Source organism: Oncorhynchus mykiss, chromosome 22 (assembly GCF_057628025.1).
Source record: "Oncorhynchus mykiss isolate SJ-2025 chromosome 22, ASM5762802v1, whole genome shotgun sequence".
In the NCBI taxonomy this organism is placed as follows: Eukaryota; Metazoa; Chordata; class Actinopteri; order Salmoniformes; family Salmonidae; genus Oncorhynchus; species Oncorhynchus mykiss.
In genome coordinates this window covers 22738550-22750590 of record NC_143043.1, presented here as the reverse complement: position 1 = coordinate 22750590, position 12041 = coordinate 22738550, and the positions used below count along the sequence as shown (strand labels likewise).

General features: G+C 47.5%; 1 protein-coding gene across 9 annotated transcripts in view; it reads left to right on the top strand.

The window, feature by feature from the left end:
- Positions 1-12041, top strand: part of hdac4 (histone deacetylase 4) — a 259159-nt gene that overhangs the window by 142073 nt on the left and 105045 nt on the right. For 2 of the 9 annotated variants that reach the window (XM_090215731.1, XM_036958953.2), the window contains exon 1: positions 6106-6565. The exons of the other annotated variants lie outside the window; for them this stretch is intronic. In XM_090215731.1, coding sequence (XP_090071857.1) covers positions 6562-6565 — 4 coding nt within the window. In that variant the 5' untranslated portion in view covers positions 6106-6561. Of the gene's footprint in view, positions 1-6105; positions 6566-12041 lie in introns of those variants that run through there. 9 annotated transcript variants of the gene reach the window in all.

The window sequence follows — 12041 nt, the reverse complement described above, 5'->3', positions numbered from 1 at the left end:
TGAGAAGAAACAGCCATTCATGGCTGCAATTAGGTGCTGGGGATAAACTAACAAGCTAACAAACACCACATCAACTTTGTTTTCAGGAATATAATAATTGCTCCTCCCTTCTAGCAAAGGGCCTCTGGCTGGCTCCGTGAAACCCTAGCAAAAGGAAGGCCTTCAGTCTCCAACAATGTCTCTCTCGCACGCACGCATGCGTGTTCACACACACAGACTAAACCAAACCCCGCTGTCAGTTTCCAAACACTCTCTGTGAAAGGCAATGCTAGCTAGTAGCTAACGCTATACGTAATTCCTCAAACATTTCATTTAACGTTTGCTCTATGTACAATTAACAGTGAGACTTTTAATCAAATGGGCGACCACATCTTGCTCTGGCACCGGCCCGCTCGATGTAGCGTGTTTCACCGTGATGACCTGATTGTATGTCTCAGGCTCCTGTAGAAAGGGCTAACGTGACTTGGCTAACTTGTAGAGAGAGGGGGAGAGAGAATGAAAGAGAGAGGGAGACAAGGTATTATAAATAATATAAATCAATAAGAAATTAGGGTGTATTTCACACATTTGGAGTCAGGCTAGTGTCTCGAAGGGAAAGGAGGAAAAAATTGGAGTAGAGGGAGGGGTAAAAGTCTCTCTCTGTTGGAGTTGGAGTTGGCGTTGTCCTCCCGAGCTTCTTGTTTTGGAGCGGACACCCGACACATGACTTATTCATCAGCCTCATCTGCCAGCCTGCCACGCGGATTCCTACACAGACTCACACTGCATCATTACGGCCGATGCATTATTTACCGCACACCAAGCACACTGTTCTGGCAGGTGTTTAGACGGCTCCCACATGCCAGCAGACGGAGAACACAACCCAAAAACACCCCAGAGAAGGAGAGGAAAGTTAACAAACACACCTCACTGTCACTCTAGACTTCCTCCGTAATAATGGAATGGAATTTGGAAGGGTGCTGGCTCATGAATATGCCTAATTGTCTTCATACCTTCCATGCCTAGGAAAGTTGACACTATTTCCGTCTCGTCAAGGTGGCCCTCAATCCAGAGGTGGAAATAAAAACATATGAGTTTGTGTGCGCACAGAGGTCCATGTGGGGGTGGTGTGTATGTGGGTGTCTGTGTGTGTATGTCTGTGCGTGTGTGTGTGTGTGTGGGGCGGAGGTTAAATGGAAAGAAACCAAACTTCGTTATGGATTATAAAAGCCACAAGTGGGCATGGCTGAATTTGTTATCAGTGAAGTAGATAAAAAAAATATATATATTTTTTATGTGCACTTCCACCTAGGCATGCATGGTTATCTATATACTTCCTTATGTTTGGTGTGTATGTGTGTGTGCGTGCGTGCGTTCGTGCGCGTGTATCTGAGTGTGAGGAGGGGTTTCCCCCCTGTGTTTTGGTCCATTGACAGTGTGAGCCATTAGGTGCTATTGACGTCAGGCACGTTAGAGCTCAAGAATAAGGTGGCCTAATCACATCCAGGTGTTGTGTGTGTGTGTGCAGGGGAGAACAGGGCAGCAGGACAGGGTTGGTGGGTGGTCAGAGTATTCTGCAAACTGAAATGTTCAGAAGTGTAAGGAATAGAGCTGACATGATTCCCTGTTCTACATAAGATCATGTCGGTTCTAAACAACACTTCTTTTTTTTTTACACCCTTTTTCTCCCCCAATTTAGTTGTATCCAATTACGATCTTGCCTCATCTCTGCAACTCCCCAACAGGCTCGGGAGAGGCGAAGGTCGAGTCATGCGAGTCATGACCCGCCAAACCGCGGTTCTTTAAACCGATTTAAATGTACCCCTTTTTTCCCCTCCCCGATTTCATGGTATCCAATTGGTAGTTACAGTCTTGTCTCATCACTGCAACTCCCGTACGGACTCGGGAGAGGCGAAGGTTGAGAGCCATGCGTCCTCCGAAACACAATCCAACCTAGCCGCACTGCTTCTTGACACAACGCACATCCAACCCAGAAGCCAGCCGCACCAATGTGTCGGAGGAATCACCGTACACCTAGCGACCTGGTCAGCATGCACTGCCCGCCACAGGAGTCGCTAGTGCGCGATGAGACAAGGATATCACTGCCGGCCAAACCCTCCCTGGGCCAATTGTGTGTCGCCCCATGGGCCTCCCGGTCGCGGCCGGCTGCTACAGAGCCTGGGCTCGAACCCAGAATCTCTGGTGGCACAGCTGGCCTTAGACCACTGCGCCACCCGGGAGGCCAAAACCGCGCTTCTTAACACCCTCCCGCTTAACCTGGAAGCCAGCTGCACCAATATGTCGGAGGAAACACCGTTCAAGTCATGACCGAAGTCAACCTGCAGGCTCCCAGCCCACCACAAGGAGAGTGCGATGAGCCAAGTAAAGGCCCCCCAGGCCAAACCCTCCACTAACCCGGACGATGCTGGACCAATTTTGCGTTGCCCTATGGGACTCCCGGTTACGGCCGGTTGTGACACAGCCTGGGAACGAACCTGGGTCTGTAGTGATTCCTCAAGCACTGCGATGCAGTGCCTTGGACCCCTGTACCACTCTGGAGGCCCTTACACAAAACCTTTCTATCCGAAAGGACCTCGGAACTTCTATCCAGTCAACCAGCGGAGGAACGCTGTCCAACTATAGGTTTGTGTTTCCCGGGCCAGTATTCACAAAGAGTCTCAGAATAGGAAAGCTGAACTAGGATCAGTTTAGCCTTTTAGATCATAGTTAATAGGATTATGTGGACAGGGTGGACCTGATCCTAGCTCAGCAGGCCTACTCTGAAATGCCTTGTGAATACGGACCCTGGTTTGTGAAAAACCTCTTGAGACATATCCTACTGATAATAATATGCGAGGGCTGCTATTGATACGTTTAGTGCATTGATCACAGAGGAGTAAATGCTACATTGATCTTCTCTGTGGAACAGTGTGTCCAATGTCTCCCCGTTACCTCTCACAGACACACGGTACATACTCACGCTCACGATGCACACACACGGCCGCATAATCGTATGGGAAAGCATGTACAGTGCCTTGCGAAAGTATTCGCCCCCCTTGAACTTTGCGACCTTTTGCCACATTTCAGGCTTCAAACATAAGGATATAAAACTGTATTTTTTTGTGAAGAATCAACAACAAGTGGGACACAATCATGAAGTGGAACGACATTTATTGGATATTTCAAACTTTTTTAACAAATCAAAAACTGAAAAATTGGGCGTGCAAAATGATTCAGCCCCCTTAAGTTAATACTTTGTAGCGCCACCTTTTGCTGCGATTACAGCTGTAAGTCGCTTGGGGTATGTCTCTATCAGTTTTGCACATCGAGAGACTGACATTTTTTCCCATTCCTCCTTGCAAAACAGCTCGAGCTCAGTGAGGTTGGATGGAGAGCATTTGTGAACAGCAGTTTTCAGTTCTTTCCACAGATTCTCGATTGGATTCAGGTCTGGACTTTGACTTGGCCATTCTAACACCTGGATATGTTTATTTTTGAACCATTCCATTGTAGATTTTGCTTTATGTTTTGGATCATTGTCTTGTTGGAAGAGAAATCTCCGTCCCAGTCTCAGGTCTTTTGCAGACTCCATCAGGTTTTCTTCCAGAATGGTCCTGTATTTGGCTCCATCCATCTTCCCATCAATTTGAACCATCTTCCCTGTCCCTGCTGAAGAAAAGCAGGCCCAAACCATGATGCTGCCACCACCATGTTTGACAGTGGGGATGGTGTGTTCAGCTGTGTTGCTTTTACGCCAAACATAACGTTTTGCATTGTTGCCAAAAAGTTCAATTTTGGTTTCATCTGACCAGAGCACCTTCTTCCACATGTTTGGTGTGTCTCCCAGGTGGCTTGTGGCAAACTTTAAACGACACTTTTTATGGATATCTTTAAGAAATGGCTTTCTTCTTGCCACTCTTCCATAAAGGCCAGATTTGTGCAATATACGACTGATTGTTGTCCTATGGACAGAGTCTCCCACCTCAGCTGTAGATCTCTGCAGTTCATCCAGAGTGATCATGGGCCTCTTGGCTGCATCTCTGATCAGTCTTCTCCTTGTATGAGCTGAAAGTTTAGAGGGACGGCCAGGTCTTGGTAGATTTGCAGTGGTCTGATACTCCTTCCATTTCAATATTATCGCTTGCACAGTGCTCCTTGGGATGTTTAAAGCTTGGGAAATCTTTTTGTATCCAAATCCGGCTTTAAACTTCTTCACAACAGTATCTCGGACCTGCCTGGTGTGTTCCTTGTTCTTCATGATGCTCTCTGCGCTTTTAACGGACCTCTGAGACTATCACAGTGCAGGTGCATTTATACGGAGACTTGATTACACACAGGTGGATTGTATTTATCATCATTAGTCATTTAGGTCAACATTGGATCATTCAGAGATCCTCACTGAACTTCTGGAGAGAGTTTGCTACACTGAAAGTAAAGGGGCTTTTCAGTTTTCAATTTTTCAGTTTTTGAATTTGTTAAAAAAGTTTGAAATATCCAATAAATGTCGTTCCACTTCATGATTGTGTCCCACTTGTTGTTGATTCTTCACAAAAAATACTGTTTAATATCTTTATGTTTGAAGCCTGAAATGTGGCAAAAGGTCGCAAAGTTCAAGGGGGCCGAATACTTTCGCAAGGCACTGTATATGACTGACTAATCGTGTGTGTGTGTGTGTGTGCGCAGTGCATGGACATTAAGCGTGTGTGTGTGTGTGTGTGTGTGTGTGTGTGTGTGTGTGCAGTGCATGGACATTAAGCGTGTGTGTGCATGTACAGTATGTATGCACTTGCGTGTGTATGCATGCATAGGTGCGCACATATGCATGTGTATATTTCAATGAGCTTTAGCAGTAGACAGTTTACTCTTCAAAGTCATATCCACATTACAGTTACCATAGAGAGATCGAGTAGAGGAGGCCATTAAGCAAAGCAATGTACAGCCAGAGATGTTGATGGCATTGGAAACAGCTGGCTGTTAACTGTGAAGAGACATGCATGAATGGAAACGCAAACCAGATGCTGCCCAGAGGAAAGGTTTTGGCAAATCTTTCTCTTCTCTCCGATCTCTCTGTCAGCTAGTCCAGCTAATGAACCCATGCTATAGAGGGATGGAGAGAGATGCAGAGGGAGGGAAAGGGAGAATACGAGAGGGGGGTGATTGTACCATTGAGGGATACACTCTTCGAAAAAGGGTTCCATAAGGGTTCTTCAGCTGTCCCCATAGGAGAACCAATTTTGCTTCCAGGTAGAGCTCTACCAAAAAGGTTATGCTATGGGGACGGCCAAATAACCCTTTTAGGTTCTAGATAGCAAAACATTTTCTATGAGTGTAGATGGAGATGGAGAGAGAGTAAGTGAGAACTTGAGATAGGTAGGAGAGAGAGATTAAGTAAGATAGATGTAGGGAGACAGAAGGGATAGATAGAGAAAGAGACTGTTAGAGTGAAGGGATAGAAAAGGGAAAAGATAGTGATGTAAAGACAGAATTGATAGATGGATAGAGGATTAGAGATGGAGAGAGAAATGAGGCAATCTAATTGTGGCATCTGGCAGCGCCACCCCGCCACAGTGACTTGCTAATCTGTAAATCTTCTCTCGAGCACTTTCCCTGTAGACCAGAGCCTGCTGCGCACTGACTGGCCATATAGCAGTCTGGAATCACACCCAACCCATGTGGACTTAATGAGAGAGGGATATGGAGGGAGGGCGGGAGAGAGAGAGGGATGGAGGTTGGGAAGAGAGGGAAGAAAACAAAAAGGAAAGGTATGGTGATGGAGGGATATGAGTGGGGTGAAGAAGGGATAGAGAACAGGTGAAATGGAAAAGGAGAGCATTTCGATGGCGGTATCCGAGCAGACATGCGCGAGATAAGGAGGACTGCTGGAGGACAAGAAGTCTGACAAAGGAGGTATAGGAAAAGAGGTAGACATGAACAGAAGTACAAAGAGAGGGACGCTGAGGGAAGAATGACAAGACAGCGAGTGAGGGATGAGAAGGGTGTGAAGTGGGGGATTAAGAATGATCTGGAGAGTACAAAAGAAGATCATAGAAGTCAATGGGTGAAAAAGAAGAGGGGGAAAGGAGGGGGAGAGTGACAGATGTAGAGAGAGTTAAAATATGGAAAGGAGAGAGTTAGAGAGAAAGAAAAGAATGAGGAAGATGGATATAGACAGTGAGAAGCAGAGTTCCCCACAGTAGTTCTGTCCCTTCTGTAAAAATCAGCCTGTTCAATGAAGGAGGGAGGGAGAGGGGAGAGAGGCACACAAACACTCAGCATGCCTAAAACTGCCCTCTGATGTCACCAGCCCCTGGAGAGAGAGAGAGGGGAGGGGACCAGTGAGATGACTGAACGAGCGAGAGACACAGCCAGAGGGCGAGAGCAAACAGAGCAGAGTGAAAGAAGGAGAGCGACAGAGAGAGAAAACAGAGAGGTGGCGACTGAGAGCACTGTACCGGCGTCTGCTGTGGACTTGAGGCTGTGTTTTACGGCGTGTGGTGTGTCAGTGGTGGAGAGTTTTGCTCCGGTTCAGTGAGGCCGATCTAGCGATCGCGTTGGCCACACACCATCTGGACAGCACAACTGATGGGTGAGAGGAGCTCTGCGCTGTACAGTGTGTACCCAGTCCTCTGTATGTGTGTGTGTGCTTTCTGTGGCTGTTGGTGTGTGTGTGTGTGGGGGGGGGACAGGCTGAGTAGACTGTGTGTTTGTTGAATGGTGGTGATGTGTTATTGCACGCTCTGCTCTGTAGCCTTGAGCACTCAATGGAGCAGATGGTTGTGGCCACAACCTACTACTGCGCGCCGTGGATGTGTGGGTCTGTGTGTTCTTCTGTGAGAGAGCAAGCGTGTGTGTGTGTGTTTGTGTGTGTCTTACCATATGCAGTTCATTGATTTTCTCCTTTTTTTTGCTTCTATTTGTGTTAGCGTAACTTCTTAATATTTTGGGGGGGGGGATTATGTATGTCACGTAATCTTGAAATTGTGTACCGCGTGGACTGGGAAGTGTTTAGTCTGTAGTGTTGGTGTCTTGTGTTTTTTGTGAATGCTCCTGTGTGTCGCATAAATTGTGTGTGTGTGTGTGTTCCACGTCACTGTGTCCTGGTGCAGAGTGTCTGCCCTGCACCACATGGTGAGAGGGCGAGAGAAGGAGAGGGAGAGACGGGGAGCGAAAGAAAGGGACAGGGAGAGTGAAGCAGAGCAGCATGTGAAGCAGAGCAGCGTGTGAAGCAGAGCAGCGTGTGAAGCAGAGCAGCGTGTGAAGCAGAGCAGCGTGTGAAACACACAGATGGAGAGAAGAAAAGGAGACAGCGGAGGGAGGAATAGAAGACGGATGATATTGAGGCTTTGGCTGAAAGAGGAGTGCAGCACGACGTTTCCCTTGGCATTGCGCTGTCGTCTGATGTTTTAAAAGCCTTACATTGATTTATTTGACCTATGACTCTAAACTGTATGTTAGCTGACTGGCAGATGGAGTGGGGTTGAGTGTGAGTTCGGTTGGATTCAGTTTGCGGTTGAGTGTGATTAGGTGGAGTGTAGCGCCTCATGTAAACCAGGGATACGTTACTGTAATAAGGAGCCTAAGGGCTGAGTCAGGTATGTTTGACTGTGGGTTTATCCACTGTGTGTGGAACCTCTGTGATCACTGTGTTTACACACCGTGCATACAGGTAGAGGTGGGCAGGAGAGAGAGAGGATAGGAGAAGAAGAGAGGTAGAGGGGTGTAAAGAAGGGAGGGAAGGGAGATGGCTTGAGAAAGGAGAGAGTGGTAGTGGGAGGTGGGAGAGAGTATGAAAGAGAGAGGGGAGAGAGGTAGTGGGAGGTGGGAGAGAGAGAGGCAGCATACACTCTTGGACAAATGTAACATGTATGCACGAAAAGGACACACAAACACACGACTCTCAGCCACCTACCCCTTTACCAACCATGTGCTCTCTGACCGTAATCACAAACACTCCACCACAAACGCAACCCACTGGACCCAACGACAAAAAATTATTGGTCCGTCCACCTACTGTACTCCCCTTTTCCCCCTCCAGCCAACCAGTTGCCTCGCTCCAGGGGTCTTCAGAGAACCTCTTTCCCCTCTAAAGCATCTGTGTGTGTCCTTGGCTCCGTGATATAATGGGGATCCTTAATCCCTACTGTGGGGGGGGATACCAGTCCAGTAGCTTCTGTGGTTGAACCTGCGCTATAAATATATCCGTTTTTCTATGATCTTTCCCATGATCCTTGATGTGTTTGCTGATTGAGGCCACTTGGAGTAGGCGGAGCTTGCCCCCTAGACTCTTCTGATCTAAGGTCAGTTTGGTGTCACTGTTTTTTAACATAGTCTCCCAGCCTAGTTTTATGTGGTACCGTCCTCTGTAGTACACCCGATAGTGCTTCCACGCAAACACACACACACACACACACACACACACACACACACACACACACACACACACACGCAGGGATGTTTATTTGTGAGGGTGTTTGCGTGTGTCTACATTTGATTATATATGTATTTGTTTATTTGGATTGGTTACAGGACACGGATAGAAATTATACAAACAATACAACCACACAAATATTTGTGTTTCGTGTGTTTGTGTGCGTGTCCCCTCACAGTCCACGCCGTTCCACGAGATGTAGTTCAATATTATTATTTATTTTTAAAAAGTTTTTTTTGCTGTTTGCTTGAGTTATTGGAAATGGATCAAGGCTCTGTATAATACTGTGCGTTGATGTGAATTTGTTTTGGGGATTGTGAAGAGACCACTGGTGGAATGTCTTGTGGGGTATGTGTGTCTGAGCTGAACGTTATCAAACAATCTGAAATGTTTGATCACTGTAATATTTCTCCTAAAAACTAGCAGAGTCAACCAGGGCTATCATACATGTTGTTGATGTTACAGTAGTTCTGTGTGTGCAGTTCAGGGCACACCACTCTGTTTTGAGCCAGCTGCAACTTTGATAGGGCTTCCTTTTTTTGCACTTGACCATATTAGCGGACACAGTAGGTATGTCTGTGTGCCGCCTCAGATGTGTCTGTGTGCCTGCTCAGATGTGTCTGTGTGCCTGCTCAGATGTGTCTGTGTGCCGCCTCAGATGTGTCTGTGTGCCTGCTCAGATGTGTCTGTGTGCCTGCTCAGATGTGTCTGTGTGCCTGCTCAGATGTGTCTGTGTGCCGCCTCAGATGTGTCTGTGTGCCTGCTCAGATGTGTCTGTGTGCCGCCTCAGATGTGTCTGTGTGCCTGCTCAGATGTGTCTGTGTGCCTGCTCAGATGTGTATGTGTGCCTGCTCAGATGTGTCTGTGTGCCGCCTCAGATGTGTCTGTGTGCCTGCTCAGATGTGTCTGTGTGCCTGCTCAGATGTGTCTGTGTGCCGCCTCAGATGTGTCTGTGTGCCTGCTCAGATGTGTCTGTGTGCCTGCTCAGATGTGTCTGTGTGCCGCCTCAGATGTGTCTGTGTGCCTGCTCAGATGTGTCTTTGTGCCTGCTCAGATGTGTCTGTGTGCCGCCTCAGATGTGTCTGTGTGCCTGCTCAGATGTGTCTGTGTGCCTGCTCAGATGTGTCTGTGTGCCGCCTCGGATGTGTCTGTGTGCCTGCTCAGATGTGTCTGTGTGCCTGCTCAGATGTGTCTGTGGGCCTGCTCAGATGTGTCTGTGTGCCGCCTCAGATGTGTCTGTGTGCCTGCTCAGATGTGTCTGTGTGCCTGCTCAGATGTGTCTGTGTGCCTGCTCAGATGTGTCTGTGGGCCTGCTCAGATGTGTCTGTGTGCCGCCTCAGATGTGTCTGTGTGCCTGCTCAGATGTGTCTGTGTGCCGCCTCAGATGTGTCTGTGTGCCTGCTCAGATGTGTCTGTGTGCCTGCTCAGATGTGTCTGTGGGCCTGCTCAGATGTGTCTATGTGCCGCCTCAGATGTGTCTGTGTGCCTGCTCAGATGTGTCTGTGTGCCTGCTCAGATGTGTCTATGTGCCTGCTCAGATGTGTCTGTGTGCATGTGTGGGCCATGTCGTGTGGGAGCGTTTAACCAGAAAAAACAATTACAGAGAGAACGACGACTCCTATTAGCTGGCCTAATTGCTTCCTAGCGGCGTTTCAGTGACAGCGCTATACATTAGGCTTCATTTACTGTCAACATGTCATGTTTAAACGCAGCCGTCAGAGATTGCACTCTGTACTGCCTATCTAGGAGGGAGTTTGGTATACTCTGTGCTAGTGGAGGGAAAGGTTGCGTTTTGTGTGGCATTTGATTTGAGTGGCCAATGTATGTTTTCTGTGTTAGCCTGAGGTAAAAATATATATATATAAAAAAAAGATAACGATGTATTGTCACATGCTCCGGATAGGTGCAGTGAAATGTCTTGTTTTACAGGGTCAGCCATAGTAGTACGGAGCACCTGGAGCAAATGAGGGTTAAGTGCCTTGCTCAAGGGAACACCGACAGATTTTTTACCTTGTCGGCTCGGGTATTCAAACCAGCGACCTGTCGGTTACTGGCCCAAACGTTCTAAACGCTAGTCTACCTGCCGCCCTTCTAAAATAATAGTAACAATTGTAAATAGAACGTCACCCACAAAACCAGCATCAAGTCACATTATACTGGCTTGCAAAGTGATGTCTTCCTATTGAAATCCATCCAGAGTGGGGATATCCAACAACTGGAACTTTTATTCACCCACAATCTGCATTCAGAGGGAAGCAGCTTGGGGTGTGCTTGTGTGTGCGTACTTAAACGTGTGTCTGTGTGTGCGCATGCGTGCCTGCGTGTTTTGGGTGGCATTCAATTTGCTATGCTATGTTTTCTGTGTATGCCTTTCCCTCATACAATGCTCTGCGCAATTCTCCACTTGCGTCCTCGGGTCCTTCTCAATAGTCGACAATGGCTTCTCGTCTGATCTGAAAACACAGGCCAGGTGAAAGCAATATGGAGAAAATGTACTGGTACTCCGCTTCCATCTTTCCAGTTCTTTCATGCCGACGGAGCGAGAGGAAAAGGTGACTAGAAAAGGACGCCGCCGTGCGCTATCGAGACGCAGCCCGTTAGCCTGTTAGCTTGTTTCGCTAAACCCAATCCCCAAGCCTTTAGCCCATAAAGCTCTCTTTGGCGTTCTAATGTGGTCGCGTGGTTAGCCCCTGAGTGCCCTGGTTCTTTAGCAGTGATTACACTGGCTATCTCTGTGGCTCTCGCTGGCCCCTACAGCGGGAGAATGAGTGGCTGTAATTGGGTATTCATTCCCTGGGCCCTGGCCTTAGCACCGCCAGCCATTGATTGCCGTGCCTCTCCTCTACTGCACTTGTATTAATGGGATGAGTTTGGATGGAGCCAGCTAGCTACTGCCACTCGTAACACGAACACTCCTCTTCAGTGCCACAGTGGCATAATAGATGCATTTTCTCTGCTTTACTCATCTTTATGGGGTGGGGGGGTGCACTTCTGTGTGTGTAGATCCTGGCCTGGAAATTGCTGGCCGCAGGGTGGAAGAAGTGACTGAGCATGTGACGGCCGTGTCTCCTGTAAAAGAGAGCAGTGTTTAGTCTGAGGTGAACCCCTTTTTTGGCCGGCACGGTAGAGCAGGCATTCTGGGTATGAAAGGACCCCTCGCTCGCCCAAAGATCTGTGGCTGTGCAAGGCTGCAGACTATACTCAAGGAAGAGGTCTTAGAGGCAGGCACCATGAGCTACTCTTATGAACACAAGATGTTGAAAATATATTTCTGGTCAAAAAACAAGTTGAAAATAGGTACTTTTGGTTGAAAATACATGTTTTATTTTTAATTATTGTGCTAATTGGACCACACTTCAGTGTAAAGGGAGAGTTAGGTCTAATGTGATGTAAATACATATTGTATGCACGGAATACCTACTGTTGATCGACTAGATAACTAAAACGTTAAATGTACTTATTTGACAGGAGGGATAGTGTGTGGAAGGAAATTAGATATCATCTAGCTGACATGGGCCTGTTAAGATACTTAGAAGAAAAACAACCTTCCTTGCTTCCTTCCTTGAAGTTATCGCAACTCTTTCGAGGTTGTAGAGTGTATTTGTAGAGTGGAAGGAATGATACATTCCAAAGG